Below are 22,229 nucleotides of genomic sequence, written 5' to 3'. Positions count from 1 at the left end.
AAAAGTCAAGAGACCCATGGCACTATAACAGCATTGGATGCACCTCTTAGCGCCCGTCGAGAAAACACTATCTGGGGCTAGTCCCCGACAATTGAGGGGACATCCTTTGACTAAAGCTATCCGAAACCAGACAGGTTGAGTCACCCTTGGCACGATACCTACTGTAGTTTTGGATGCTCAGAAAGAAGACGAAAAGCTCGTTCAAGAGCATGTCAGAATATTCTTATTCTCCATCTGCTTATTTTCTCTCCCCTTTCACCGAGTACATACAAGTTGGGATGGTTTTGGAGAAGCTATGACATCATTGCTTTGCTCTCCACGAAATGCAGGGTTCAAGTATGCGCTCAACGACGCCTATAGATTTGGTTCCTTTGACGATATTTGGAATACACTACAATTCTACATTGATACTATCCACAACTTGTAGCTCTCAAAGCATTGTCGGTAGTATGTTTGCAGCCTATCCTAAATCATCAGATTGTCAGGTTCTAACACCCACTAACCCTAACACTTCAATGCCAAGCCAGCCAAGATCCCCGCGGCCGGCACTCGCTTGCAACGGGCGGGCCGCGTGAGCTCACTTTGGGAAGGTCGCCAGTTTGGCAGTTTGCGCCTAGCATCCAACTTGAACATTCTCCGTCGCTTGCTACCCGCTTTTAACGACCGATGGCTGTCTTGTCACATTGGGAATCTGCGATGTGAGGACACCACGTACATTAATGTACCATTACTGTTTGCTTTCGACCTCGGCGAGCTATGAACGATGATCCGGGCTCGAGCTCCACGGCCCGCCCCAACACCAACACCACAGACCCAGATCACTCCGAAGGGTCCACAACAGAGGCCAGCAGTAGGAACGATGGCCAGTCCAGCGACTCTGAGGTCAAGAATAAGCAACGGGTGGGCTTGGCCAAGAAGCTCGAGTTTGTGACACACCTTCAGAGGAGTCTCGACATGCTGGTCTGGTCGTATATGTGCACACTATACTACATGGAGTACGGATACATCCCCTCTGCTCCCATGCCCGCTCCAACTGACATATGACCCTTCTCAGATGCTCCCTCTCCCGACTCATAATCCGCGGCCTTCCCCACGTCGCCTTCCTCTCCCCAAAAGAAGGCCTCCTCCTGCCTGCTCAGCGTCCACATCTCTTCGCCATCTTCCTCCCAGCTTTTTTCTGCATACTCTTCCATCTCGTCCTCTCCCTCCCCGTCGCAGGCGAAGCAACGCGAGGATACCTCCAGGGCGGTGTCCTAATCGACTTCATCGGCCAGCAGCCGCCCAAAACCCGACTGACCTTCCTCTCCATTGACATCACAATATTCCTCATACAATGCCTCATGCTCGCCGTCCACCAAGACCGCGAGCGCCTCAAAAAGGCAGTCTTCCCCTCGCTGAGAACTATCATCCCCGGCGACGAGGCGCAACTAGACGTCCCCCCGGCAATAGCGCAGGACCACAACGCGGAAGAGAGAGGGGTGCTAAGCGACCAGACATTTATGGTGGATAACGAAGGGGTCGAACTGCGGCCGCTCGACCAATCTGGGAGGGAAGGAGATAATGACAATGATAATGACGAACGAGAAAGGATGGGATCGGGGCCGTATGCCTCTGTGACGACAACGGTGGACATGATAGATATCATGCGGTCTGGCAACGCGGTGCTGGGGAATTTCCACGTTGTGAATGCCGTCAGGACGGTGGGAAGCGGGGTACAGAATACGGCAGCGTACTCGTTGCGAAGTTTTGGTTATAATGCTACTCTTGCAGCTTTGGCGGCTGAGAGGAGGAGCAGGCTGGTTAGGTTGCGGCAGCCGGGAACGGCGACAACATTGCCAACATAACAGATGTCTAACTAATACAATAAAAAAGCGAGCGGGTTTTTGAATCATCTTGACGAAAAGAATCATGTCTATTTTTGTACGCCCCTGGAATGACTTGAACTTTGGTATCATATTAACATCTCTAGATCACGCTACCTTCCTGCCGATATTGCCCACACCTGTACCCTTGACGGAAACGATCAGTTCCCCTGTGGCTTCGTCTTCGTCTTTATCAGCATCTCTTATGCCCCAGCTGGCCGCACCAAACGCTTTCAGATCTCTTGCCAGGCCGATTGTCTCTTCCCTTCCAAGTACATCCCTCCCTAATCTCACTCTGCCCATGTCCTCTGACCCCATAGCCATCAGCGTCAATACCGTCGGCGCAGCAGCAGCACTGACACACCCTCCCTGCGCGATCACCTCAAGCAGTTGATACGCGCATCTCGTGCCGACATCCTCGGGTACAACACCACCCTCCGGAGGGGCAACCACGTCCGCCGCATAGATAACCCCCTCCGCGCTCGATTCCGCCACGAGGGACAAGCCAAAACCAATACCAATCTTCTTCTTCATCGTGCTCCCCTTCTCCTGCACCAACGGCGCAGGATCATACTGCGCCGCCACGTGAACATCGCTCACCAGCTGGTTGAGAACTCCCCTAGCAGAAGTGATCATGCGATTGTTGTGCGACGCCGACACACCCGTGCAGTACGCCACTCCTCTGATCCTCCTGATCCTTCCCGGTTTGCGATTCAGGTGAAGGGTTTTGGGAAGACGGACTTGGCTGGCGAAGCGAAGCTCGACTACACCGCCGCCTCCCTTCCCTCCTGGCCCTGGGCAGGAACGGGAGAGGACTCGGAGCTCGATACGCGCGGGGGGGATGCCGAATAGACCGTACAATGGCAGGATGGCGGTTCGGAAGGTATCGATGGAGAGATCCCCTGGGGCGTTGGTAGACGAAGTGATGACACCCGGCCCAGAGAAACGGACATTCATATGGGCTTTTGAGAAGGGGGCTAGTAAGGCGAGCGGGAGGAGGAAGTAAGTGATGCCACGGGTGTTGTTGGCGGGGATCGTGTGTTCTATTAGGTCGTTTGAGAGGAATGTGCCCGCGCCGGGAACGCTGCCGGTGATGAGGCCGGGTTGGTAGGCGAGGGTTGTGCCGCTGTAGGAAACATCGATTACGGAGCCGTTGGTGACGGCTTCAAGGAGGCGGAGGAAGGAGACTTCGTGGGGGGCGAGGCCGGGGTTGGTTGGGGAGGTGGATCGGATTTTGGTGATGTGGATGGGTTTGCCAGACAGGGTGGCGAGGACGAGGCGCTGGGTGAAGGCGCGGTGGCTTGTTAGGCGGACGAATTGAGGTTTTGAGTCTGCCATTTTTGGCTGGTGGTGATGCGTGAGGAATTGGCGGTTGGCCAAAGCCTGGGGGATTGGTTTGGATGCGCCAGTCGCAAAGCTCCCAAAATTTTGGAGGGTCCAGGTTGTTTCTGCCGGGCGGTCAGAGGTGCCGAGAGCTTATCGACAGGGATTGGAGAGCCGATAAGAGATTTTGGCGCAGTCCGGGATCAAAGGTGGGGCCAAAAAGTGACGGAGCTGTCTGAGCCGGTGCGAATTGATGGGATGAAGCAGGCAATCCATTCTTTTTCCTTCCAGAGACTTTTTTCTTGTTTGTTCCTCTCAATCCTCTCAAGTAGCCACGCCTTCCCGATGCCTCCTAGAACCCTTTCCCTCGATATTGGTCGAACGAGCAACTATGTTTGCAAATCGTGTCTCGCCCACTTGCGCCCAGTGACCAACCAACCCCCGCAATGGTTAGCAAGACAGGCCTCAACGGCCAGAAGCCTTCGATCCCGAACGAGAAAACCGGCAACCGAACTAAAAGACAAGGACCCTGATCCCGTCGAGATCCAGCGAATGTTGGCCGAGGACTTGTTCAATGGGTCCGCAGCACAGTCGAACCTCGATATCAAGTACTTCTCAGAAAACATCAAGACTAGCGAGCGCAAGTCTTTACAGACCAATGAAGAGTTTAGTGAGGACAGTACCGGGCTTGACCATGAAGTCCTCACTTCTATCGAAGATCTTGAAAGGCGAATGCTGGACACGTTGAAGTTAATCAACACGATGGAAAAGGAGGGAAAGAAGGAAAAGGCTGCCCAGCTCAGGAAACAGTTCAAGACAACAATTCGAGCACAGTACAAGGGCAAAGTTGGACCCGGGGGTGAGGCATATGGAGTGCTTCGTATTAAAGGATTTTCCGGTCCAAGATACAGGGTGGTGGAAGACCTCAACATCTTTCTCGCACGGGAAAAGGTGTTGGAAAAGGGCGTGCCTTCACACAAGGACCTTGCCGAGTGTTGGAAGTTCTATTCATCAGCGCGGAAGACACTTGCCCTAGACTGGGCCAAGGTTCCGCGGGAGGTCTGGGACTTTCTGTTTATGGTCCTGTCCTTTGACAGCCGTGACAATCCCAACCGCATGCAACATACTTACGTGCTGGCAAAGGATATGCAGGCTGCCAAAGTACCCTTGAGCGACTCGCAACAGCTCTTGGCTATTGAAGCCATGTTCATTGAGGGGTGGGAAACCGAGGCTATCGATGCATGGAAAAAGGCTGTCATCACGATTGGGTCAAACAAGGAGACTTTCACGCCTTACTATGAGCTCGGAGTACGGATGTGCGCGCTCCACGGAGATGTTGAACGAGCGCAGCAGGCAGCAGATACGCTCCTCCGGTCGTCACATCCACCAAGTCCTCGAATTATCATCCCCATAGTACGAGCACTAGCAGCCAAAGAGTCAATGCTCGATGAAGCATGGGAACGTTACCAGGATATGCGCACGCTTCTTGGAGGCAGCATGACGATAGAGGACTACGATGAAATCATTGGCTCGTTCCTGACAGTCGGCGCGGTCGAACAAGGCCTTCAGGCTTTTGTCGACATGATGTTCTCCGAGGCGATCGATATTCGGGGAAGGGACCGCTTACCAATGGTGGTTGGCAACCACTTCTTCACCGGGAAGTGGCTCAAGAGACTTATAGGAGCGGGCGACCTCGACGGCGCTTACAAAGTGGTAACCTACCTGCAGAAGAAGGGCATCATCACAGCGCCTGTCCAACTCAATGGTCTCATCGCCGCGTGGATGAGGTCAGGGGCCGCTGAGAACCTGGAAAAGGCCGACAAAGTGGCATGGCAGATGATCCAAGCCCGCCTGGACTTTGTCGAGCTGCGAAAGCGAGAGTCTATCGCAAACGGCAACATCACACTCTACAATCCCAAACCTAATGCCGTAAACGAGAAACAAGAACTGAAAAACGAAGTCGAGCCCAAGTGCCTGACAAGGGCAACGGCGGAAACTTTCTCTCTGCTCGCGGAAAACTACTGCTCTCGCAGGCTTCACGAACGTCTGGAGGAGCTGTTCAAGGTGCTCGACCAAGCAGAGATTATGCCGACAACCTTCCTCATGAACCAGCTCATCCGCTCGTACTCCCAGGCGAATGAAACCAAAAAGGCGCTGAACTTGTACAGCAGGTTGGCGGATGAGATTGGTGTCCAGCCAGATGGGCACACGTTCCTGACCATGTTCAACTCGTTGTCTGTCAACCGGCTTATTAAGCGCATTCCCACCTTTACTGAGCACGACGTCGCCAGCGCGAGGAAATTTTTCAAGGATATGGTGGAGACCAGGTGGGAATTCGACACCCCGGAGCTCTTTGGCCAGTTGCCTAGGACGATCTTGTTCAGCATGTTCAAAGCCAAGGACTGGGTTGGCGCCATCGTTGCCTGTCGGGCAATGAGGCGCATTTTCGGCTTCCATCCTACAGACGCTCTTCTTGTCGAGCTGATGTCAGGTATTGGCTCCTTGCAGGTCAAGACGAAGAGGAACACGCTCCGTCTGACGGAGGGGGCCCGCATTATCGAGAACTTTAAGCACGGTTATCGGAAAGACCTGATCAAGCAAGGGCATCCGGGAGAGGAGATGACGTCTGAGGAGCTGGTTGAGGAGAATCATGCTGTGTTTGAGCAGATTGTTTATAGGAAAGCCAAGGTGAGGCAGGTCGTGCCGGAGGATTTGAAGAAGTGGGTCGGGGAGGTGTCCAAGGAGATGGGGGTGTACGATATTGTGGTCAAGGGGGATCAGGAGGCGATCAGTGAGTGTATGAAGTTTGACAGGCAAGCTATCATGGGGTAGATGTGTAAGATACTTGTAGGATCAACCGCCATATATGGAATCACACAAGATATGAACATGCACTATCAAAAGTAGTGTCATTTACCCTTTTCGCATAGTACAAAAAATCAAGAAAACCGCGGGTATTGTACTTCAAAAACATCTCATCCAATGAACATATCCAAGGGTATAAATCATCAACACTCATACAAACATAACGTCACACCAGTCAAGACAAATCACCACCTGGCAAGAAACCTATCACACATCACCACCTCTCCCTTTCGAGGCCACACGAACAACAGGCACAGGTTGATCCCAAGGCCCTAAATCGTTCTCGTCATGATCAACAGCAGTATCTGTGCTCCTCGTCGAAGTTCCCTTGATGGGACTGCCCTGATTGTCCTCAGGGTCAATCTTCGAAGGTCTCCTGACAAAGCTCGGAAGAGTATCCGATTTGCTTGACGAAAGCCTCGAGACGCCCAGAAGAGACAGGAGGGAGATAGTCGCTGCTTCAATCGGCAGAAGGCGTGACATGATCGCACGCAGGGGAGGACCGCAGGCGGCAACGATGCCAACTTGGACCTCGACGAGATTCCAGATGGCGATACCACTGAGGGCGGCTTAAACACAGCGGTGTCAGTAAAAAATGGCTCTTAGAAGGAAGGTTCGACAAATCCGGAGCTTACAGATGGCATCCATTGACCATCGACCGAGAGAGCCGGTGATGTAAATCCAGGCTTTAAGGACCGAAGCTACGACGCATCTGGAGGTTGTCAGGCTAGGTCAGCATGCTGTTCCCTTATTCGGCCAAGTACAACAGATGCAAGCTTACAGTACACCAATGGAGAAGACCAGCAGAGTGAGTATCCTCGTCCGTTTGTTCATCTGCAGTTCCAGAATGACAGGAATTGGAATCAACAGGGTGACAACGTCAGTCAGGATGTCTGATCCGATCATGCCATATCCAGCAGGGATAGCAGCGCCGCAGTGGTCGATATAGTCTTGTGGAGTACCGAAGATGGCAGTGAGGTGTGTACCGCATTCCAGGAGGCCGGCTAGTACGAAGCCGAGGATCCAGAGGACCAGGATAACCATCCAGAATATGAGAAACCGGCGGAACATAACTTTTGCGAAAAGGTGCCAGTAGAGGAAGGCGATGGAGAGCTTGATCAAGCCAAGGGCGACGATGCCGAGGAGGAGACATGATAGCTCCATCTGTGTGGTGTTGGTGTGTTGTTCATGCTCGCAAATGGACTTGATGAGGAAATACTTACATGTTTGGCCTTGTTGAGTCTATTGTTGACCGCAGCCGGGTCTTCGATTGTTCCACCGAGGGGATATCCTATGGCTTTTTGGGAGATGCCATAGAGCATCATGACACTCAAGCCTGTGCCAAAGACATAAGCGGCGAGGACAAGCCAGTCGCTGGTGATGATTCTTTGACGTTTCCATCTTCTGGAGTAGAATCTCAGTCCTATGCAGGCGGTGGTCACCAGCTGCATGATCACTGTGCCGGCCACAAGGGCTGCAGGGTTGTCATATTGAGCCTCACTCATGATGGAAACTCAAATTGAGGCTATTATGATCGAGCTGTTCAGGAAGGTGGTAAGAGATGATGCTGAGTAGATTTAAATGGGAATAACGGGTGAGATGGCCGGATAGATAAATGCATCATCGACACCGACTATGATAATTCCAGCCCCTCGAAACAGAGCTCTCGAGTCTCCCATATGACTACCGGCATACTCAAGATACTACATCACAGAGCCAGCTGAAAGACAAGTCTGTATCATTGCCCCGGTAGGGTGGGAGTGATAACTAGCCTCGGGCTTGGTGGGTCTCGAGATGTCGTTCAAGTAAAGATCTGAGGTCGCCGCGGTCAATAGCCGTCTCCATTCGGGGAACTACCCAGGTGAGGCGGGATGGTGATGGTGTTGGGTCATGGAGGGGAATGGGTTGCAATGGGGCGGCTGGGGTAATTAAGACGGCATCGTCCCTTCCTCTTTGGCTGGCAAAATGCAGCCTGCAGATCAGGGAAGTGCGCATGAGGCGACCCTACCTCGACGTGATAGCAGTTCGTGTCGAACATTCTTCGAAGCTTTGGTCCTTCTCCGCCCCCGCTCCCCTGCATGCTTCCTGCACAGTACCTTGCCTTTGGACAACCATCCCAGCTTCACCTTCGGCATCCTCAAAATGTTTTCCACTGTTTTTTGACCGTCGTTCACGAGCCAGTACCGATATCACACCACATCAGAGCCAGAAGGGTTCCTGCAAGCCGTGATTGCCGATCGCCTACCTAACTATTCATGCGCACCTCAACCATTTGCTTCATGTCTGGTAGGTATCTTATGTAGCACCACATTCATATTCTCAACATCTCAACCCCCCACACACCAGCCTTCTTTTGAAGTCCCATATCAACTACTTCACAGAGGCCGTCTGTGTTCTTTTTTTACCGTCTCTTGGCCGGAACCATTGTGGCCCTCCCGCACACGATTCAGCTCCTCTCACTCACGCCATGACTCTACTAACCAGATTACAAACGGCCTTGTTGGCCTTGACTGCGGCTTCTGCTATTGCTGAGCCTATTGTGGCCATTGCCAAGAACAAGATCACCTACAGAGGCACCACATCGGGATCCATCGAGCATTTTCAGAACATCAAGTATGCTCACGATACCTCTGGTCATCGTCGGTTTGCACCCCCTCAGCCATACGTTCCCCCTGAAGGCAGCGAGATGGACGCTTCAGCGCCGGGGCCGGCTTGCCCTCAGAACAGAGCAGGTGTCCCCCCCTTCTTTGCGGATACACCGGACATCAGTGAGGACTGCCTCAGCCTTCGCATTTCCAGACCAGCTGGCACAACAGCAGACGACAAGCTACCTGTCGTGGTACATCTTCATGGCGGCGGCGTAGTCAAGGGGTCTGCATACGACCCTCACTACAATCCCGAAAACTTGCTTACGCTGGCTACATCTCTCAAGAAGCCCGTCATCTATGTGGCTCTCAACTACCGCATTCTCATCTTTGGCTTTGCTCGTCTGCCCATTCTCAAAGACCAAAAGTCGATGAACGTGGGCATGCGAGATCAGCTGGCTGGTTTCCAATGGGTCAAGGACAACATTGCAGCATTTGGAGGCGATCCCGACAAGATTACTTCTTTTGGACTCAGCGCTGGAGGCACATTCACTTCGCTTCTTCTGACCTCCTATGGGGGAGAAAGAGGCGTCCCGTTCACCCAAGCTTGGTGCATGTCTGGTCCTCCCGGCACGGGACTCAACATGACAAGTGATGTCACTGAATTGCACACTCGAGAAGTGGCAAAGACTCTGGGGTGCGCCAGCACCGATGACTCGGAGTTACTGCAGTGTTTGAGAGGAGTTCCATTGGAGAAGTTGACGGGGAAGGCCGCGGAGTATGCATCCGCCAATCATCCTCCTCTCGGACTATTCACATTCATTCCTTCTGTTGACGATGATTTGATCCCGGATCGTCAGACTACATTATACAAATCTGGGAAGTTTGTTAAGGGTGTGTGCTTTACTTGATTTAGAGTGGAAAACCAGCTAATAAGAACTGAAGGAATTCCATTGGTGTATGGTTGGGCTCAGGATGACGGCGCCTTGAGTACCGCTCCCGCGCCTACCTATCAGACCGAGGATGACATGAAAGCCACCATCCAAGGAGTGGCGCATGCCTTGACCGATGAAGACTATAAGAAGCTGTTCTCACTCTACCCAGAAGCTGACTTTGCGGAGGAGGTTTCCGACTATGAGGCCCGCAAGGCTGAGTCTGATCCTACGGTTGGAGTGCATTACTTCCGAGTCGCCCGGATCCTGAGGGACCTGCAGTTCACTTGTTCCAGCATCGACTTTGGTAGCGATATGCTCAAGGAAAGCAAGCGGTTGGACCTGGAATACCCTGGGGTTCATCTGTACTCACTCAACCAGACCATGTTGGCACCAATGTTTGCTGGCGCAGGCATGCCGTACATTGGTGCCACGCATGGGAGCGACTTGAACTATCTCTTCAATCTCTTTCCCGAAGGGAATATCACAGATGAGGACCAAAAGTTGTCGAGGGCGTTTATCGGCAGCTTCATCAACTTTGCATACACTGGCAAGCCATCACCGGCCGAGCCCGAGCAGCAGGTAGAAGAAACGCTTGGTCGATGGCCAGAGGCATTTCCTGTCCATGGACCTGAAAGCGTGAGCCTTTTGGTCATTGGTGGGCCTTGGGGAACAGGAAATACTCGCCTGACCGCTCACAAGGAACAGAGAGATGGAAATCTAAAGCAGATGCCTATCGATGGGGGTAACATTCAGGTTGGGGAGATGAAGGTCAGGTCTTGCAAGGAGAGGAAGAGACAGCTGAAGAGGGAGAAACTGTTTGAGAGGTGTCGTTACATCAACTCGCTATCGGAGAAGCTTGGTAACTAAAATCATGGAAAGGGGGGAGGGCGGGGTTAGATGCCTTTTACACTGAGATAAGTTGATTATCTGTAATGACGGGGTCTAACACTGCGAATGGAAGTATCTAGGAGGTTGACATTTCAATTTCACTTTGATCAAACCGGCACAAAAGTCGAACTACATTGATTGGGGCTGTCAACCACATGGAAAAGGCCCTTGAATCCTTGAGTTTCTTCGAGACTTCTATCACAAGTTAGAGGCAGCCATGAAATCCACAGCTTGCTTACTAGCCTGGCTATCTTAATAACCCATTGCTTCAACCACAACTGCCGGGTCATCATCCGGGGACTCTGCATTTGGAAAGCTGTCACGCGACATCTGCTCAAGCATGCACAAACCCCTCTCGGAGACGCCGGTTGGTTTCGATCGAATACATCAAGTATTTTAAAGATATACAACGTTTCGTCTTGGAAGTCTTGGTGACCCCTCTATCCTGGTCTCTGGGAGGGTGTCTCCCCCAGAGTTGATGTGACTGGTAGTGGGGCCGAGACCGTGACCTGATAGATGGGATTTCAAGCATCAGTTAATATGTCGTATGCTGACGTTGTGTTGCAGAATGTGGTTGATCAACCCAAGAGTGAACAAGATAGCTATGCTTCACCGAACCAATGCGCGGCACAGAAGGTGTGAAGGGTTTCCTCGAAGCAACTAAAGTGCCCGCAGCTTCTTTTATTACAGATCTCGCCTGTTTGGACCTCCTATAGGCTCGGGTAATCGAGAGGTGTCCCGTAGACTTTGCAGCCGTCTCGGTACCGAATGTCGATGGTCGTTCAAGAACAAACGGGAGGGGAAGATCTATTCTTGTTGAACTGACACTACAGTTGCTTGTCACCTGCATAAATTGCCGATCATATAGCGGTGGTCTTGAGGGTTGAACGTTCAGAGATAAAATGATTTGAGTCGTACGTGTGAGAAAATGAGGTATCTGGATTACGACATCACACTAATATGGCTCAATACTACAGTGTTCGGACTGGCTGAGCCTGCCTCCTCTACCACGGCCTCCTCCACCGGCATGTGGGTGTCGACGTACATCTGGAGTGTACTACAACACCGTTTTCACGGTGCCACCCGCGACTCAACACCCCCCCGCCCCTTCTCTGTGACATTTCACCATTGTATTTGGCTCTTCTTTAGCTCTCTCGAGCTGCCCTCTTTTTGAGTATGCAGAGGTCAACGTCGAATTCCATTGTGCCATCTCTCTTGTGACGTGACTCGGGGCCCCCTGGTCCATTGGGTATCTTGCCTATCATTCCTCTTGTTAGGTCTGGTGGCAGAATTTTGAGCAGTAGACAAGGGGCCCAAGAAAACGTACATTGCTCAACCGCATCATCTGGCACATCAAGGCCAATGTAAGAAATTTTTCCTTGGGGAACTGGGGCCGCCAAAGACGACACGATCATTGCTGAAAGAGCAAAGAGGAGAACAGTGAACTTCATTTTGTGGGACTGGGCGTGACTCTGCGATGGTTGATTGAGGGACCGGAGTAAGAAGGCAATTCCGGATTCGAAAACTGGACTCGACTTCTACTTATTATGCCCACAACACACAGGATTGATTGACACCCCCTCAAGTCCTCCTTTCTGGGATCCATGACGACTGATCAGCTCGAAAGCGTGCCAAGAGTAGACATCTCGGCCTCGATCGAGACAATCACTCTAGGACTTAAGGTGCCTAGACTTCACGGATATGGCTGGTAGTATCCAACGGTTTCTTCTGAGGGAGTCGAAACTGCCGAGGCTAGCACGCTTTCACCAGTGTAGCAGTCGGATATCGCTCACTTTCTGATTCTGCACTGGAAGCGTTCCAATGGCTCACGGCAAGCCGGAGGTTCGGTTCGGTAGGTGGGCTGCCAACAAGACCGCAGGTAGAGTGAAATAGGCATCAAGGAGCGCTCGCCGAAGCGTGCTTTCTTGTAGGAGCCAGCCACGAAAACTACCCAAGAGCGGCAGTCCTTGTATCCGCACCGGACCAGCGGTCTTGGATCGGTGTTCAGGGTGTGGTGTTTTTAGAGTGCTTACTCTTGGGACCTATTACGCCATGCTTTTGGAAGGCTTTCTCTGGGGAAAGCCAAGCTTGTACACACCACTTACACAAGCAAAAATCCGATGAAGATTATTGACCCAAGAAAAGAGTCCAGAATCCCAAGAAAGATGAAATCGTAATTGAACTGCAAAGCATACCGATTCGAAAAAAGAAACCGACCCGGGCTTCCATACTCCGTTAATCTATCTCCTCTTGCGTCAAAGAACCGCTTTTTCCAGCCCTCTGAGCCTGGGTCAATGAAACGGTAGACACGATGGGACATGGCAACGTGGAATCACGGACCATGACCCCGTATTCGATCAGACCTAGTGTAGGACTTCTCAACCCCATAGCCAAACAATGCGAACCGTCGGCACAGAAGTCAGCCACAGAGCTACCCTGTTCCGCTGAACAGTTGCTTGCGGCTCGGAAAGGTAAGCTAGGTTGTAAATGCGACATTTCTTTACATGAAGGCTGGACCTCATAAATCGGAGTGTTTTTGGAAGCATCTTTCCATCAACTCTCGAGGTTGGGAAGTTGATGATGAACAACATGAACCAAAAATAACTCCAAGCCCAGGAACGCGGTACTATAGGGAAGGGGTTCTCCTCATAATGAAAATATCAACTTAAATTGTTCATGGGAACACAAACTTCCTTCCATCTCATCATTCTCATATCCCATGCCAGGCCGAACCTCTCCCCGGTCATTCCAAAGGGTCAAAAGTCTAGAAGTCCAAAGCAAGCCCTACATACCGAAGTAAATAAACGTACCACCCGGCACTTCTAGCCCGCATCGTACGGGATAGCGCGTCCAACGTCAAAAGGTCCGGCTGGCTTGGAGAGCGGGGTGTGTTTAGCCTTCCGTCTCCATATTCCTGACCTCTGCGGGATGATGTATGTTGTGAGGGGACGGGGAGAGGGGAAAAGATGATCGGCGTGATCTCGATCCTTCCAAAACCAACGCAAGTCCGCAGAATGCCAACACGAATGCTGTCCTTGAGTGGTTATCTGTTATCTTCTAAAACCCACATAGAAACATATCGAGTCTCTTTAAGATGATGACCAGTCTCGACGAAAAGCCTCACTACACACCTCTGCTCTCACAACTACCATCCAACCACCAAAGAGATCACGATGAAGAGTCTCTCACCCCGCCTCCGCCTCCATACGTCGATGAATCTCTCATCTGGAAAAGACGCTTCTACACTCTCCTCGTCTCAAGCGTGACCGTAATTCTCTCCTTAACCGCCGCCTTCACATACCATTACACCTCCTATCCAAAGAGCTACTCATCAACATGTCCAATACTACCAACCACAGGCGACAACCCCGAGGTCAAAATCCCCTTTTGTATGTACTCCCCTCATACCCCCCCCCCTTCAATCATGATAAGTAATAGTGAAAATAGCACCCGCCCCAGTAACCTACACAAACAAATTCATGAACACCGACCCCGACACCTCCAAATTCCTCGGCCAACCCCGCCCCGAACTCGACAAAGCCTGGCATGACCTCCTAGACGGAACCCTCATCTACTTCAGCGAGGATGAGCTCAAAAAGGCCGGCAACGCAGTCTCCATCAGTCGAGAGGGAGGCGGGTACGTAGGCGGTCTGGGAGTGAGCCACTCGCTACATTGCCTGGTATGTCACCCCTTACCACCCACCCCTCCCCCCTCCCACACCTATCCCCGCGCCAAACTGACCCTTCTTCCAGAAAAGAATAAAACAATACCTCCACCCAACCTACTACTACCCAGACATCTCCACTACCCCCGGAAACGAAACCTGGTCCGACCTCACCTCCCACGTCGACCACTGCCTCGAGTCCCTCCGCCAGCTCGTCCTCTGCACCGCCGACACAAACGTCTACACCCTCCACTGGACCGATCACTCCACCCTCAAGCCCAGCGTCAAGGTCCCCCAGCCCAACGTCTGCGTCGACTGGAAGCCGCTGCACAGGTGGATGAAGGGCCGGGGCGTCGGGTTTGGGGAGATGGTTCACCCTGCTTCTCATCATTTGGGTCAGAAGAAGCCATCCTCGCCGGTGGCTTCTGAACCAACAGCAACCCCTGAAGAGGAGAAAAGTGGGAAAGAAGCCGAGGTGGTGACAGGGTCCGAGTATGATTCTTGAGAATCTGATAGTGGTAAAAAAGGGCCTTTTTTTTTTCGGTTGGATGTTACCTGCTTTTACATGTCCGCTGTTTGGGGGGCGTTTGGATTTTGCTTGATTTTTGGTCTCGGATATCTATCCATTGAAGATGCCCAATGTCTGACTCATGAACAAAAACCCCTGTCATCAATGTGCTTGATTCGGCCTATTTATGGTTATATTATTTATCCCCATACCGTGGTGGGTCAAGTTAAACCACCGCAAACCAAACTCTTTAACCGCTCGGTATTCCACCCTGATCATCCCTCCCACCACGTTCGAGTTGAATGATGTGAGAGACATGGTTCTAGGAGCCACACAGCCCTGCTTTCGTCCGCGGTATCCCGGACCAAAAGCATCGTCTTTCCTCTCTCCTGTCGGGCCATGAGGAGCAAACTCATTGTTGGGTATCGTTCAGCCTGACAGCAGCAAAACGCTTAGCAAGTGGTTCTCCGGTGTCGTCCCTCTTAGACTTGCGACCAGACGCAGATGCAGCGGGAGAACTGGCAATGTCGTCAGAGTATCGGGAGCGTTTGGGGAGTCTCTCACCAGTGGATTCAAGGATCATCTTAAGGGTTTGGAACCCTGGCGTCTCCCGCAACTGGAACGCTTCGGCCAAGTCTTGATGGGTAGAAACTTTGCAGAGTAAAGCCTCCTCGTCCTGTTACGTTGTTAGCCACTGATCCTACCTCTTTGCCGTGCAAATGTTACCTTGGATAGGACGCTCATTTGGTGAATGTAGCAGAGAAGGTGGAAGTCCGAGACAGGCAGCCTGTTGTCGCCTTTTTGGTTCACCTTGAGAGCCTTGGCGACAGCAGAAGGTTGTTGCGCCTCGCCAACATATTCTCTGTTCTCGATCGGGAAGCCCTCGTCGGTAAACAGTGGCTTGGGTGACTCGGGGAAACCGTGGGTAAGGGTGACGAAAAGATATTCGACCGGGAATGCTGGCTTTGCGTTCTCTTGAACGTTGGCGCCGTATTCGTTGATCCTCCGGTAAAACACCTCGGGGATGTAGCGTGTCCTGCTAACAGACCCATCGTCTTCCTCTTCCTCCCGCACCAGCATTTGTGTTGGGTCGGCTGAAGGCTCAATGATATCTGCCCTCACCATTTCTACCGCATCGTTTGACATCTGGTAAGCTGAAATGGAAATCTCACCCTGCTCGTTACCAGAGACGACACAAGTGACGAAATTGGAGCCAAAGCGTCCTGCATCACTCCACTTGGATGGCTTGGGGTGCTGAGCCTGCATCCGAGCAGCAAAGCAAACCTCCTGAGAGGCGAGGAAGTATGAGTCTGCGTGTCGTTTGCATACGGCACTGCCATCGCCCTTGCCGGCGTCCAAAAGATCAGTCCAGATTACACCAACCTGCTCAAGACCGCAGAACTTGGCGATCTGGTTGATCTCTTGCTCATTTTCCCAAGCATTGAGCGAGACACCATCAACTTCATCGATCTGTGGAGGCTCATAGATGGCCTCAACCACCGCTTTGATTCCCAATGGCACAACCTCATACTCCATATACCGACCATAGAGGATGCCTAACCGTTGTGCCCCTGTCCGGCGCCAAGCGTCAAGAAACTTGTCGATGATGCCCGGAGAAGCGAACTCGACGTGATCCACCATGCGGAAAGTTTGAGGCTGAAGAATGATGGCACTGGGTTGGCATTTGGTGCAGATGCCTTCCGGCCACTGTGGATGTCCTGATGGGCAGTCGCGCTTGACTCTGTAGTACGGCTCGACAAGAGGAGGAATAAACGAGCTCCCCAGCTCGGGCTTGTTTGTCGCCGAGTTCGTCTTGCGCATGTAAGCGTGTACCGACATGTACTTGATCTTCTTTTCGTCGAGATATGTTTGGTTGAAAGGGTCCAACGGTGTGCAGTAGTCGCACATCCCCTTGGGTCCGTGACGGCACATTTTGGCATCCTTCCCTCGTGGAATCTTGCCATCCTTCTTGTCCAGTCTATCGTCAAGAGGGGACTGCTTCACAACCTCCCAGGGGTTCTTGATGTGTTTCACCTCGGTGTCGATGGATGGTGGTGGGTCGATGGGATGGTCCTCTGTGGGGAGAATCGGCTTTCCGTTGAGACGCGCTGTCTTTGCGAGAAGGGTTGGAGCGGACGCATCGCCGTTTGCGTTGCCATCTGCAACAGCATCCTGTTGCTTGTAACTGACAAACACAAGGTCTCCATGGCTGTTCCGGAGATGTCAGTAAGCCTACTAGTCGAAATACGCCAAGCTGCCTTACTTTAAACCTATCTGTTCCAACTTGTACTTTGCAATCTCAGAGAGGAGCTTCGACTCGGCACCGCTGGGCTGGGGGGAGAGCCGGATGGTTTGAGGGTCGACTGTCGAGGGGAGCTGAGGTAACAGCTGCTCAGCGAGTTGTTTGAAGGTGTTGCTCTTTTCCACCGTCAGGCGGATCATGCCATCAGGCGTTCGCAACCGGAGAAGCATCGGGATTGTTTGCTGTTTGCTTGGGACGGTGGGAAGAATTGATGTGGGTAGATCAAGTTGATGGCAGCTTTGGGAGGCAAACCAGTGAAGAGCAGTTGGAGCAGTGGGGGTCGCTTCACGGATCCACGCGGACCTCCGTGTGAATATGAAGAGGAATAAGCTTTATGAGAAGCTTGAATAGTTTAAAATATTGTAGTGTAAGAACTAGAATCCTAAACTGGGGTTTGGTGAAAGCTCGGATGGAGGGGAAGCTCTCTCTGATGGTCCTCCCGTGGCGCTGTGGCAGCTGTTCAGGCCTTCGTCATTCACTCATGCCTGGGAGTTGAAGGCCGACAAGGTCCAGCAAGGTTGCCCCTCTACTCCACATATTGCTGATTACGGAAGCGGCATTTTAAAACAGAGATGGTCTTTGCCTGCCGGGAGAAAAGCTTGGCAGGCTGAGAAGCCACCTAACCCCAGCCGATGCGGAACGCGGGCACCCCGAAATTCACGTTGACGTGGAGTTTGTCAAGCTGTTCTTTCGGCTCACTGTGCCTTCAGCCTCTACAGCCACCCGAGCTGCACCAAACCCAGAGGAAAAAGTGTCACACACCAGGCCACGGTAGAATCTTCTGGTCTTTCCCCGAGATCCTCTTTTGTGCGCAGTCAATCGATTGCATCGGTAGCGACAACCGCCAACACACCACCACACTCACTTGCCAATCCGCCGAAACACCATCGTCGATATCGCACCCTAGGAACCATGTTCGGCATCAATTGGCGGGGCCTCCTGCTCCCGCTGGCCTACCTGGCCGTCTTGGCTGGCACATTTGTCACATTCTCAACAGTCTACCGGAGGAGGAAAGCTCGTACGTTGGTCCTGTTCTGCTGCGCATACATCCCAATCGACTGCTAACTGTGTCTTCTCCAGTCCAAAGCGCCAACCTTGCGCCATGGTTCGGCCCGCATCTCCAACGCAACATCTACCTCTCTCTTCTGCACATGGAACCTGAGGAGGGCTCAGAGAAGGCACCTAGGATCCCAGACAGCGTCATCAGAGCTGCGCTTTTGCGCCGCGCCGTGGAGGATATCAACCGCATCATCCAAATTAGAACAGCGAAAGCGGCCTGCAGCTCTCTCCTGCAGCGCGGAAGTGTGGGCGATGACTTGTGGCAAAGGTTCCAGCGCGCCGAGAAGGAGATGGAGGACGAGCTTCGTGATGTGGTGATGGAGGTATGCTTCAGACCCAGCCTGCCATTTTGTTTGGAACACTCGCTGATTGACATGACCAGGCCAATGCTCTTGTACCAGGATGGGGCCAAATCATCTTCCAGTCCGCCAACGAAATTGCCGCCAACAAGGTCCTCCGCGACAGACTCGACGAGATCGAGGCCCAAGCCGACAAGGAGAAGGAATGGTGGGAGAAGCGCCGTGCCACCATTCAGACTGAGTTCATGAAGGAGCTGGATACTGAGTCGGAAAAGTCCAACACCAGACCCAGCACTAGCAGTGCTGATGAGCCTGTGCTCGTAGACGGACCCTCGACCCCGCAAGGGGGCCCCAGAAAGAGGAAAGGCAAGAAATAGGAAGCTGGCCAACCCAAGAGGGGCAAGGCGAGGAGGTAGTCGTGAGCAGGTGTGGCTTGGACAAGGGGAATGGCCCCGGTGTTTTTCCATTTTTTTTCTTGACAAGAGACCAGTTCATCTTGAGATTTTTGACACCACTGTACAGTAAAAGGGGTCGTGGCTGGGGGTTCAGGTTACCTACCTGGGTTAGGTTCAGTTGACGGCAAGCATCTTTTTGCATGGCGTTACGGGTTGGAACATGCAATTCATTGGTCGGTTCATATATCTCAGTCCTGATTGGATTCTTGGTTGACTCAGCGCTCTGTGGCAGAAGTAATGGCAGGATATACCGCACCGAGTATTATATCACGTCGCAGTTCATGTTCACACTTCATCCTCTCATCTCGCGTCGAGTTGATGATTACAGCAAGGCATGGTATCAAACAAGAATATTATTAGGCGTGCGACATCCCAAAAAGCCAAATCCAAGAACGAAAACAAATCATCGCTGTACTCGCTCGCTTCAAGCCATTGCGGTCTCTACTCCTCCATACCCACCATTCCTTCCCTTTGTCTTGTACCACATTGTATTTTCAAAACCTCCTCCAACCACCCATCTTCCCCCTAGCCTCCTCCTCTCTTTCTCTGTCCACCCGCCTCCTAATCTCCTCCCTGATCCGCTCCTCGCTCCACCCCATCATCTCTTGCACCTGCCCGTTCACGACGGGACTGTCACACCCGCGGAGGCCGATGAACCGTCCGAGCTTCCGCCTCTTGTCTTCGATGGTCATGCCCTCGGAGGGCCAGTAGACGGGGCAGGGGTACTGGGAGGTGTAGACGGAGGGGGTGCGTTGGTGGTAAAAGTGGGCGAGCTCGTCGAGTTGAGCTTCGGTCAAGAGCCAGAAGTTGAGGAGGGTGGAGGGGAAGGAGGGGTGGACGAGGCCGGTGGTGAGCTGGACCAGGGGGGCGAGCTGGAGGGACATTTGGGAGAGTTTGGCTGCGAAGGAGGGGGAGATGTGGGAGCGGCGGGTGGTGAGGTTCGGGCGGGGGGAACGGGGGAAGAAGGGGGAGGGTCGGTGGGGGGAGCGGGGGGAGGTTGGGTCCATTTTTGTTTTTGTGTTAAATGGTGACTGTTGTATGCTGTGGAAGTGATGTTTGTAAGTAAGAGGCGGTGGTGGTGGTGGTGGTGGTGTGGCCGGTATTAAGTGGTGGACTCTCTTGGTGGTGAGTGAGTGAGTTGTGGTACTGAGAGGGGGTATGAGATGAGAGTCTTGGAAGATATGAGAAAAAAGATCGGTGATAGTGTAAAAAGAGAAGAGATTAAACTAGAAGATGTGAGAGAGGGGATGAAAAAGCCCCAAATAAATAACAGACTGCCGCTGGAGGTGAAATAGATGCTGCCAGCAGCGAAAGGGGTGTTGTAGTCACTGTTGATAACTTCTTTCGGGAAGAGGTGAAAGCCAGTGACAAATCGAGGTTTTTGTTCTACTGTTGTTGTCTTAAGTGTTAGCACAACAGTGGCGTATCTTGCAGCAGTTTGTCTAGGTTGATAATGATAAAAATACTTGGTTGCCGAACTAGAAAGCGAGAGAGGGAAAAGAAAATCAGAAAAACAGAAAAACAGACCCCCCCAGGGGCACCTCGTGGCTTCTTGTATAACCGTCCCAGTCACCATCACCAAATACACTTCCTTTGAAAGCGGCCGGTTTGATGCCAAAAGCGGCCGTGACATTTTTGTTGATTGGCCCCCTTTGTCCCACGGCGGGAAGCGCTGCTATTTCTACACTTTGCCCCTTTAAGGGATAAAAATGGTACCTTTTCTACTGTCCTTTATCCGTCCTCTAAGACATTGTTCCCGCATAAAGAAAAATTCCAACAAACTCTTGTTCCTGAAAAGACCTCGCTAACAATGCATTCATCAACTCCTCAACCTAACCAAAATCCCTACGGCGGGCAGGTCTGAGACAAACCTACCTTCACCCACCACCAACCCGAAAACCCCCCGAATCCGGAATCACAACCACTTTAACTTGGCAATGTGATCGGCCTTCTTCTTGCTCTGCTTCACGAATCCCATGGCTCTCATCTCCGCCAGCCCCCGGTAGAACAGCACGAGCGCCGACCTCTCGTCCATCCCGATCTCCGAGTCCTCGCCCACGAGCGCATAGTACGCCGCCCACAAGTCCGCAACGTTGATTGACGCGCCCGCCTCGGAGTACAGATGATACAAAATAGACGTAGCAGGCAGCGTCCCCACCATTGAGCCATTCGCCTTGTCGCAACAAGCACAGCCAAGGTAGTCATGCGGGCGAGACAATGCGCGGGCAAACGTGGCGCCCGGCCGGGGAACAAAGACGTCTTCGTAGGGCAGGTGATAGTCGTACTGCCAAACCTCGTTGAGAAACAGGTTTGACAGTGGCTCGCAGCCCACGAGAGTCTTGAAGAAGGCGAAAAAGTCATCAATGGCTGCTGTAAAAGCATTGTCTTCCTCCGTCAGCGTGGCTGTGTCGCGACTGAGCTGAACTTTCTGCGCAACAACGGTTGTGCGGAGGACTCTGCTTTGAGAGCTGTATTTGCTCTTAAGGCTGGTTTTCTTCTTCTTGGACGTCTCTATCAGTCGTTCCACATCTGCGCGGAGCGCTTCAAATTTATCGATCGCGGCTTCGGCGTCCTGACCGATGCCCATGCCATTCCAGTGAAGAGATGGGTTGCCATCTACGACGACGGTCATCACGCGTTTGATGAGACCAATGAGCTCCTCTGGAGTTGACCGTTTGATGGCATCGCCCAGGTCGAATGGTCCAGGCGACTGATCCAGGGAAATCCCTTCCTCCAGAGCTGCCTCGTAGAGCTCAACAAACGACCTCTTCGAATGCTCAGTAGCAATGACCAAGGCCAACGACTGAAGGAGCTTTCCTAGATATTGCTGTCGTTTGGCGGCCTGCCTGTTGATTCTACCCTTGAGATAGTCATCGTTCTCCAGCAACAATCGCGCGTGATCCAGCCGTCCGTCCTCGACAGACTGTTCCACATGTGATTTGAATGACTCCAGCATCCTCACTGCCTCGAGGTGTTCCGGCTGTAGAATTTCCTTGCCCAGCTTCTGACCGTCGACAAGTAGAGCGCTTAGCGGATTGGCGTAGAAGTGGTTCATGTACGCATACTACACCGTTTTCAGGTCAGCATATTCTGTCTCAAGACATGTCTTCCTAAAACATACCTTGAGCGAGCTAACAAAAGCTCCCACCCCCGCAACCTGCTCCTGCTGCCTTCTCACCAACTTCCTCAACAACCCCGGCCCGATCCTCAGTTGTGCCTTCGTCCCCACCACTGCAGCCATGATCACGCTCTCAAGCACAGCATTAGCCTGCACAACATCAAACTGCGCCCCGTATAGCTGTCTCGCCGTCGCCTTGAGCAGTCTCGCCTGGAAAAGCTCAACCGAAGTAGCAATCCCAAACAACACCGAAAACTGAATCCGATCCTGCCATGAACTATTCCCCTTGTCAGCACCAACCTCTCCATTTTTACTGCAAAAAGATATAGCTCACTGAAACAACCCAACCAACTCCCCCACCAACC

General features: G+C 52.3%; 12 protein-coding genes across 12 annotated transcripts; 6 read left to right on the top strand and 6 right to left on the bottom strand.

Moving 5' to 3' along the window:
- Positions 1-3: 3 nt before the first annotated feature.
- QC764_113150 (uncharacterized protein) lies at positions 4-1,844 on the top strand (the record flags this gene model as incomplete). Its single annotated transcript, XM_062942566.1, has 3 exons — positions 4-447; positions 524-995; positions 1,055-1,844. Exons 2-3 carry the CDS (start codon positions 757-759, stop codon positions 1,842-1,844), a joined length of 1,029 nt encoding a protein of 342 aa, XP_062805636.1. The 5' UTR covers positions 4-447; positions 524-756.
- Positions 1,845-1,908: 64 nt separating this feature from the next.
- QC764_0016340 (uncharacterized protein) lies at positions 1,909-2,714 on the top strand (the record flags this gene model as incomplete). Its single annotated transcript, XM_062939985.1, has 2 exons — positions 1,909-1,920; positions 2,190-2,714. 2 exons carry the CDS (start codon positions 1,909-1,911, stop codon positions 2,712-2,714), a joined length of 537 nt encoding a protein of 178 aa, XP_062805635.1.
- Positions 1,971-3,280, bottom strand: QC764_0016330 (uncharacterized protein; the record flags this gene model as incomplete). Its single annotated transcript, XM_062939984.1, is given in 2 exon segments — positions 1,971-2,002; positions 2,009-3,280. Coding segments are annotated over 2 exon segments (1,224 nt in total). The 5' UTR covers positions 3,201-3,280.
- On the top strand, positions 3,216-6,165 carry QC764_113170 (uncharacterized protein; the record flags this gene model as incomplete). The annotated part of the gene is given in 2 exon segments (XM_062942567.1): positions 3,216-3,504; positions 3,514-6,165. Coding segments are annotated over 2 exon segments (2,793 nt in total). The 3' UTR covers positions 6,018-6,165.
- Positions 6,083-8,060, bottom strand: QC764_113180 (uncharacterized protein). The gene is made up of 4 exons (XM_062942568.1): positions 7,274-8,060; positions 6,832-7,214; positions 6,686-6,762; positions 6,083-6,619 (listed from the first exon to the last, which is right to left on the bottom strand). The coding sequence occupies exons 1-4, from the start codon at positions 7,553-7,555 to the stop codon at positions 6,258-6,260; spliced, it is 1,104 nt and encodes a 367-aa protein (XP_062805632.1). The 5' UTR covers positions 7,556-8,060; the 3' UTR covers positions 6,083-6,257.
- An 81-nt stretch (positions 8,061-8,141) lies between these two features.
- QC764_113190 (uncharacterized protein) lies at positions 8,142-10,883 on the top strand. Its single transcript, XM_062942569.1, has 2 exons — positions 8,142-9,529; positions 9,581-10,883. The coding sequence occupies exons 1-2, from the start codon at positions 8,518-8,520 to the stop codon at positions 10,435-10,437; spliced, it is 1,869 nt and encodes a 622-aa protein (XP_062805631.1). The 5' UTR covers positions 8,142-8,517; the 3' UTR covers positions 10,438-10,883.
- A 467-nt stretch (positions 10,884-11,350) lies between these two features.
- Positions 11,351-12,549, bottom strand: QC764_113195 (uncharacterized protein). Its single transcript, XM_062942570.1, has 2 exons — positions 11,786-12,549; positions 11,351-11,716 (listed from the first exon to the last, which is right to left on the bottom strand). The coding sequence occupies exons 1-2, from the start codon at positions 11,907-11,909 to the stop codon at positions 11,604-11,606; spliced, it is 237 nt and encodes a 78-aa protein (XP_062805630.1). The 5' UTR covers positions 11,910-12,549; the 3' UTR covers positions 11,351-11,603.
- A 106-nt stretch (positions 12,550-12,655) lies between these two features.
- Positions 12,656-14,883, top strand: QC764_113200 (uncharacterized protein). The gene is made up of 3 exons (XM_062942571.1): positions 12,656-13,847; positions 13,906-14,138; positions 14,212-14,883. The coding sequence occupies exons 1-3, from the start codon at positions 13,553-13,555 to the stop codon at positions 14,626-14,628; spliced, it is 945 nt and encodes a 314-aa protein (XP_062805629.1). The 5' UTR covers positions 12,656-13,552; the 3' UTR covers positions 14,629-14,883.
- Positions 14,695-17,837, bottom strand: NPL4 (nuclear protein localization protein 4). The gene is made up of 4 exons (XM_062942572.1): positions 16,895-17,837; positions 15,358-16,840; positions 15,196-15,307; positions 14,695-15,065 (listed from the first exon to the last, which is right to left on the bottom strand). Exons 1-4 carry the CDS (start codon positions 17,101-17,103, stop codon positions 15,061-15,063), a joined length of 1,809 nt encoding a protein of 602 aa, XP_062805628.1. The 5' UTR covers positions 17,104-17,837; the 3' UTR covers positions 14,695-15,060.
- Positions 17,472-19,058, top strand: sec66 (Translocation protein S66). Its single transcript, XM_062942573.1, has 3 exons — positions 17,472-17,951; positions 18,014-18,315; positions 18,375-19,058. Exons 1-3 carry the CDS (start codon positions 17,846-17,848, stop codon positions 18,666-18,668), a joined length of 702 nt encoding a protein of 233 aa, XP_062805627.1. The 5' UTR covers positions 17,472-17,845; the 3' UTR covers positions 18,669-19,058.
- A 182-nt stretch (positions 19,059-19,240) lies between these two features.
- On the bottom strand, positions 19,241-19,753 carry QC764_113230 (uncharacterized protein; the record flags this gene model as incomplete). Its single annotated transcript, XM_062942574.1, has 1 exon — positions 19,241-19,753. One exon carries the CDS (start codon positions 19,751-19,753, stop codon positions 19,241-19,243), a length of 513 nt encoding a protein of 170 aa, XP_062805626.1.
- Positions 19,754-20,661: 908 nt separating this feature from the next.
- On the bottom strand, positions 20,662-22,172 carry ORC3_2 (Origin recognition complex subunit 3; the record flags this gene model as incomplete). The annotated part of the gene is made up of 3 exons (XM_062939982.1): positions 20,662-21,810; positions 21,868-22,141; positions 22,165-22,172. The coding sequence occupies 3 exons, from the start codon at positions 22,170-22,172 to the stop codon at positions 20,662-20,664; spliced, it is 1,431 nt and encodes a 476-aa protein (XP_062805625.1).
- Positions 22,173-22,229: the final 57 nt, after the last annotated feature.

Source organism: Podospora pseudoanserina, chromosome 1 (assembly GCF_035222485.1).
Source record: "Podospora pseudoanserina strain CBS 124.78 chromosome 1, whole genome shotgun sequence".
NCBI lineage: Eukaryota > Fungi > Ascomycota > Sordariomycetes > Sordariales > Podosporaceae > Podospora > Podospora pseudoanserina.
Note: the sequence above shows the minus strand (reverse complement) of the source record. Positions and strands in the feature narration are given on the sequence as shown.

What these genes read in the sequence shown, in the direction of transcription:
- QC764_113180 (XM_062942568.1), bottom strand. Translation starts at nt 7,555, where the DNA reads ATGAGTGAGGCTCAATATGACAACCCTGCAGCCCTTGTGGCCGGCACA. An exon ending in GACTCAACAAGGCCAAACAT is followed by an intron (nt 7,215 to 7,273) that starts GTAAGTATTTCC and finishes AACACCACACAG; the next exon opens with ATGGAGCTATCATGTCTCCT. An exon ending in ATGGTCAATGGATGCCATCT is followed by an intron (nt 6,620 to 6,685) that starts GTAAGCTCCGGA and finishes GCTGTGTTTAAG; the next exon opens with CCGCCCTCAGTGGTATCGCC.
- QC764_113190 (XM_062942569.1), top strand. Translation starts at nt 8,518, where the DNA reads ATGACTCTACTAACCAGATTACAAACGGCCTTGTTGGCCTTGACTGCG. An exon ending in ATCTGGGAAGTTTGTTAAGG is followed by an intron (nt 9,530 to 9,580) that starts GTGTGTGCTTTA and finishes TAAGAACTGAAG; the next exon opens with GAATTCCATTGGTGTATGGT.
- QC764_113195 (XM_062942570.1), bottom strand. Translation starts at nt 11,909, where the DNA reads ATGAAGTTCACTGTTCTCCTCTTTGCTCTTTCAGCAATGATCGTGTCG. An exon ending in AGATGATGCGGTTGAGCAAT is followed by an intron (nt 11,717 to 11,785) that starts GTACGTTTTCTT and finishes GAGGAATGATAG; the next exon opens with GCAAGATACCCAATGGACCA.
- QC764_113200 (XM_062942571.1), top strand. Translation starts at nt 13,553, where the DNA reads ATGATGACCAGTCTCGACGAAAAGCCTCACTACACACCTCTGCTCTCA. An exon ending in CGAGGTCAAAATCCCCTTTT is followed by an intron (nt 13,848 to 13,905) that starts GTATGTACTCCC and finishes TAGTGAAAATAG; the next exon opens with CACCCGCCCCAGTAACCTAC. An exon ending in GCCACTCGCTACATTGCCTG is followed by an intron (nt 14,139 to 14,211) that starts GTATGTCACCCC and finishes CCCTTCTTCCAG; the next exon opens with AAAAGAATAAAACAATACCT.
- NPL4 (XM_062942572.1), bottom strand. Translation starts at nt 17,103, where the DNA reads ATGCTTCTCCGGTTGCGAACGCCTGATGGCATGATCCGCCTGACGGTG. An exon ending in TTGGAACAGATAGGTTTAAA is followed by an intron (nt 16,841 to 16,894) that starts GTAAGGCAGCTT and finishes TCTCCGGAACAG; the next exon opens with CCATGGAGACCTTGTGTTTG. An exon ending in AAATGAGCGTCCTATCCAAG is followed by an intron (nt 15,308 to 15,357) that starts GTAACATTTGCA and finishes ACAACGTAACAG; the next exon opens with GACGAGGAGGCTTTACTCTG.
- sec66 (XM_062942573.1), top strand. Translation starts at nt 17,846, where the DNA reads ATGTTCGGCATCAATTGGCGGGGCCTCCTGCTCCCGCTGGCCTACCTG. An exon ending in CTACCGGAGGAGGAAAGCTC is followed by an intron (nt 17,952 to 18,013) that starts GTACGTTGGTCC and finishes TGTCTTCTCCAG; the next exon opens with TCCAAAGCGCCAACCTTGCG. An exon ending in TTCGTGATGTGGTGATGGAG is followed by an intron (nt 18,316 to 18,374) that starts GTATGCTTCAGA and finishes TGACATGACCAG; the next exon opens with GCCAATGCTCTTGTACCAGG.